The 5,478-nt window shown below is 40.7% G+C and overlaps 1 protein-coding gene across 1 annotated transcript; it reads left to right on the top strand.

Moving 5' to 3' along the window:
* Positions 1-3,059: 3,059 nt before the first annotated feature.
* LOC122065229 (L-type lectin-domain containing receptor kinase IX.1-like) lies at positions 3,060-5,123 on the top strand. Its single transcript, XM_042629039.1, has one exon. The coding sequence runs from the start codon at positions 3,060-3,062 to the stop codon at positions 5,121-5,123; it is 2,064 nt and encodes a 687-aa protein (XP_042484973.1).
* Positions 5,124-5,478: the final 355 nt, after the last annotated feature.

The following is a 5,478-nucleotide window of genomic DNA, read 5'->3' as shown; positions in this document are numbered from 1 at the left end:
ATCCAAATCCACGTGAATATGGCCTTCCAAAATAGGGCTACCTTAATTTGATGAAGAGGAGGCATTTAAGGAAGGAGAATGATTAGCTGCAGCTTCCATGTTTGGTACACTCCCTGTAACTCGCTGAGTTGATATGACTCGAGCCGATTCCACTCCATCTTCTACATAGACTGTGCTTGGGATACCGACGTGTTCTTTTGCAGCCTGTTTTTCATCCTCCTGCTTCAATTGGCATTCTTCCACACTATGCTCTAGCCGCTTACAACAACCACAGCGAGTTATACCATCTTCATGCACAACCTTTTGCCTGAAACCATAGATTTTTGTGGTTCCAGACTCCAATCTCTCAACCTGCACTTCCTCAATACAAGGCACCGTTTCATTTTTTTTTTATTTCAACCAAGACTCTAGCAAAAAATCCCATCAAGCCTTGCTTCGTGTGACGATCCAGAGCCACAGGTTGTCCAACTGCCTTTGCTATTGAGAGCAGGACATTCTCATGCCAATATTCCAGGGGAAGGTCAAGGAAACGGATCCAGACCAGTTTAGTCCAGACTTGTTTCTCATGGATGTTAAAGTCCGGTTTTCAGTGTTGGAAGAGGATTAACTGACCCCCGATCTTCAAAGGGCTTCTCTTCCAAGCAGCAGCCTTATCTCCCTCACACCCAAATTGAAAAATGGCGTACCCTTTGCCAAGAGGGTGCATCACCACTCCTTGGTTCAAGTTCCACTTTTCTGCTGCTTCTTGTCTCAGTGCATCTAGGGAGATCAATCTGAAATCAACCCTCCCTATAAAAGCAAATCTGAATTTTTTCCTTTTTGACTCATAGTCACGCTGGGGGATCATGATTCTTCGGATATTCCTGGCTTGGATTGGTTCCGGGAGAGAATCTATCATTGGCCATGAGGCATTCCCCACAGCCCTTGCATATGACCTCCTTGGAGCAACACCATCAGCAGCGGCAGCTTGATTTGGAGGTACAATCTCAGTCACCTCCCTCACAGATCCCTCACCATTGTCATTTTCATCACCTCCACCCTCCTTAGCCAAGCCTTGATCACCGGCCATGATAGCTGCCGACCAGAAGAAGAAAAAACCAAGCTGAAAATCACCTCTTCAAGTCTTCTTAATCACCTTAACTTACTCAAGTCTTCTTAGTTTTTCCGTAGTGATGTCTATTTGAAGCCTTTAATCTTATTCATACACTTTCCCTTCATTGTGATATACCTTCTTAATATTTTAACCATCTTGAATTTTGATTTTCATATTTATAATCGTGCTTCACTATGTTTATAATTGATTAATTTGTTTTTGTAAATTGGGTTAGGAAGAAAGGAAAATGAACCTACATCCACAAAGCAAAGGCTATAAGTCAATGACTCAATATCAAAGCCGATATTTGCATATGAAGGCCTGATTTGGTATGATATCTATTTCAATTTCATGTTGTGATTTCTATTTCAGAAATTTTTTGGTTTGACTTTTGCATCTTATTTTACCGAAATAAAAATCAAATGGAATATAAATTCTGAAATTGCAGAGAAGTTGTTTCAATTTTCAAATTGAAATTGAAAATGATTTCTCTTTGTTCTTTAATGAGCGCATGGCTATTTTGATGGCTAATGTAGTAATTTTATGTTAAAAACATAATACCATGCTTCTTTTTCTGATGATCTTGCCACCACCACCCCCGAGAATCTCTATTCTCAGAAGTTGAACAACCAAGCTGATTTCTTATTCTTGAAATTTCAGATTGATTCAACTAAAAAAAAAAATATTTATATATTTCAAGAAATCGTCCTAGGCTTCCAGTATGTCCTGCATAGAAGAACAAACACAAGAAACTAAGCATCGGGCTGATCCAGCAGGGTACTCTCCGATGCCTAAATAAGATGTCCCTGTAAATAGAATTTCTAATAAAGAATGGAAAGTTTTCGATCCCTCTAAAGGGGGTTTTACCTGGGTATTTATAATTGTGGAATGCCAGCAGTGGAGAGTTCCAATTAAGCCAATCTCCTTATCTTGGAAAGAGTCCGAGTATGATAAGAGTTATACTTGGAGAGTGCATAGATGGAAGATATCTGAGCTACGTAATGTTATATATTCTGCATGATGCAAGAGATTCCTTTCCTTCTAGGGAAGATTAGGCTCCTTGTGAGTGGTTTTTCCTAATTTGTATAGATCCGCTCCTTGCTTGGAGGTTACATGTTTGATTAGGAGTGAGTTTCCTTTCACTGCTTGGCAACTAAGCGACAACAGTTCAGTAGCTCGGTCACCGAGCTACTTCTACAAAGCTCCCCCATGGCAAGTCGTTCTTCTAACTGCTGGTCTCATAGACACAGTTGCAATTCAGTAGATCGGTCGCTCGACCACCAATCCACAAACGTTAATACAGATCGATCATTAGAGGGTTGAACCCAACCTATCAACTTTCTTGATTCTAAGGCTGGTTGATCCTGGACTGGCTCAACCCAGTCGTGTCCATGTGTCGTGCCAGTATTAGTAAGCGCTTTTTGCCATAGCAATATGCATTCTCAAAATAGATTATGGGTTTAGAACTCATTTTGAAGCAAGAAAATAGAGAAGAATTGAATTCCAAAAAGGGTTCTAAATCCATAATCTATTCCAAGAATACATGCCAAACAAAGCCTAAAAATTTGTTATATTTGGTTAGATTAGGCATGTATGAAAATTTATAATGTTCCAATGAGGTTTCTTAGACCGATTGTCCAAGGGGTATTATCAACCATATACTATAGGAAATACATTCAGTCATTGATGGTTATAATATTACTATACCCATAATGGTGCAAGAAAACTTTCCCCTAAAGAGGGACCCATTTTTCTTTGTTAAAAGGTAGTATGTTAATGTTCATTTAGGGTTTAAGAAATAAGAGGAAAATTACAGTACGCAACGACAGTGGTACAACCAGAGAAAAGTGAAGCAATCATGTTCGTCCTTTCATCCTATAAATTCACCGTTCACTCTAAGGCTAATAAGCCCAATGCCCTCATCCAATTAATTTTCACCCTCAACTCCATATCCATCTTCCAACCAATGGCTGCTTCATGCAACTCAATAAGGAAACTCCCTTTCTTTCTCTTTCAGGCCTCCTTATATTTTTCTTTCTCTCAGCTGGCAACCCCATTGTATTTCAGCTTTCCCATTTTTGAAATATCAAAAGCAAATCAAACCATCACGCTCTTCCAAGACGCATTAATATCCGTCCAACACTCCATCCATCTCACAGAAAGCCAAATTAACGCAGACCGTGATTTCCGCATTGGTCGAGCATCATATGGTAAGTCAGTTCACCTCTGGGAGAAAAAGACACGAAAGCTGACGGACTTCACCTCCCATTTCTCCTTTAAAATCACTTCAGACAACAATGACGCTACCCCTCCAGGGGATGGGATTGCGTTCTTCCTCACTGATACCAGAAATTCAGCCATCTCCAATTCTACAGTAGGTGGTGGTCTTGGTATTTTTAGCTCAACATCTACTGCTAATGTTTCCAATTCCATTGTTGCGGTGGAGTTTGATACCTTCAAGAATAAATGGGACCCAGATGGCAATCACATCGGTATCAACATCAACTCCAGCGTATCTGTGAGGAATGTGACATTGAGCACTAGTATGAAGGATGGGAAGCGGGCTAGAGTTTGGGTTACTTACAATTCAAGTTCGCATTTATTGAGTGTTTTCTTGACATTTAATAGCACTATAAAATTGAAAGAGCTCTCACCTTGCCTTTTTCATACCCTTAATCTCAGGGATTACCTTCCTGAATGGGTCACTGTAGGATTCTCTGCAGCCACCGGAAATGCCACCGAACTACATGAGATTTTGTGCTGGCAATTTTATTCCAGTTTGGAGGAGACGGGTAAGAATCGGAGGATTTTGTTGAAAATTTTGGTTCCATGTGGAGCTGCCGGCATAGTTGGTGGCTTGGTTTTGGTTTGGTGTATCATGAGGAGAAAGAAGCAAGAAAGTGATGCAGATGCAGACGAGGATGAAGATGAAGATGATGCAGAATTTGGTGCGGCGATGGATAATGAATTCAAAATGGAAACCGGACCTAGGCGATTCTCATATGCTGAATTGGCTCGTGCAACTAATAACTTCGACGAGGAAGGAAAGCTCGGCGAGGGAGGATTTGGAGGTGTTTATAGAGGCTTCTTGAGAGATCTCAACTTGGATGTTGCTGTGAAAAGGATCTCTAAAGGGTCTAAACAAGGGATAAAGGAGTATGTCTCCGAGGTGAAGATCATAAGTCAATTGCGGCACAAGAACCTGGTGCAACTTCTTGGTTGGTGCCACCAACGGAAAGAGCTACTCCTTGTCTATGAGCTCATGCCTAATGGGAGTCTTAATTCCCATCTATTTGGAGACAGATCAGGCTACTTGACATGGGAGATGAGGTACAAGATAGCTCTTGACTTGGCCTATGCATTGCTCTATTTGCACGAAGAGTGGGAGCAATGCGTCATCCACAGGGATGTCAAATCCAGCAATGTAATGCTAGATTCAAACTTCCATGCTAAACTTGGGGATTTTGGTCTGGCTAGGCTTGTGGAACACGGGAAAGGGTCAGAAACTACTATCTTAGCTGGTACCCTGGGTTACATGGCACCTGAATGTGTCATAACTGGGAAGGCTAGCAAAGAATCTGATGTCTATAGCTTTGGAATGGTTGCTTTGGAGATTGCCTGTGGTAGAAAGCCTATCAAGATGAATGATCCTGATCCAAGTAAGGTAAGATTAGTAGAATGGGTTTGGGAGCTCTATGGAAGAGGAAAGCTTCTTGAGGCAGCTGACCCAAGTCAAGGTGTGGACTTTAAAGAGCAACAGATAGAGCATTTATTAATTGTTGGGATATGGTGCGCTCACCCAGATTACAATCTCCGACCTTCAATTAGGCAAGCCATGCAAGTTCTCAACTTCGATGCTCCAATGCCTGTTCTCCCACCGACCATGCCTGAGCCTACGTATTTTTGCTCTCCGTCTGATCTGTCTACATTTGCGATTACGTCCTTTTCCAATGGTACTACACTCAGCCAACCTTCAATCAACCCTGACCCCACGTCCGGTGAAAATGAAGTTAATGTGTTATTAAACTAAACTAAAAATTTGATGGATGTTTCTCCCCTCGCCTATTTTTCGATGTATCATCATTTTATGGCTGTTTTCTCCCACCCTCTACGTGAATTTTATCTCTTATTTAACGTCTTATTTTTTTTATATTTTATCAGCATTCCATATCATAAGGAACACTCCAAAAGAATATGTCTGGTTTCCATTATTCTCCACTAACTAGATACCTCTTTTTTTTTTTTTAATTTAACATCCTATTTTCTATTTTTGGCACAATGGTTTAGGTTCGGCCAATATTGATTCATATCAATTCTATTTTTAATTTTAATCCCACTTCGACACAATAGTTTTGGGTATTAGTCTCAGTTGATACTGATTTGAA

The sequence above is a fragment of the Macadamia integrifolia genome, unplaced genomic scaffold (assembly GCF_013358625.1).
Source record: "Macadamia integrifolia cultivar HAES 741 unplaced genomic scaffold, SCU_Mint_v3 scaffold1935, whole genome shotgun sequence".
Taxonomy (NCBI): Eukaryota; Viridiplantae; Streptophyta; class Magnoliopsida; order Proteales; family Proteaceae; genus Macadamia; species Macadamia integrifolia.
Note: the sequence above shows the minus strand (reverse complement) of the source record. Positions and strands in the feature narration are given on the sequence as shown.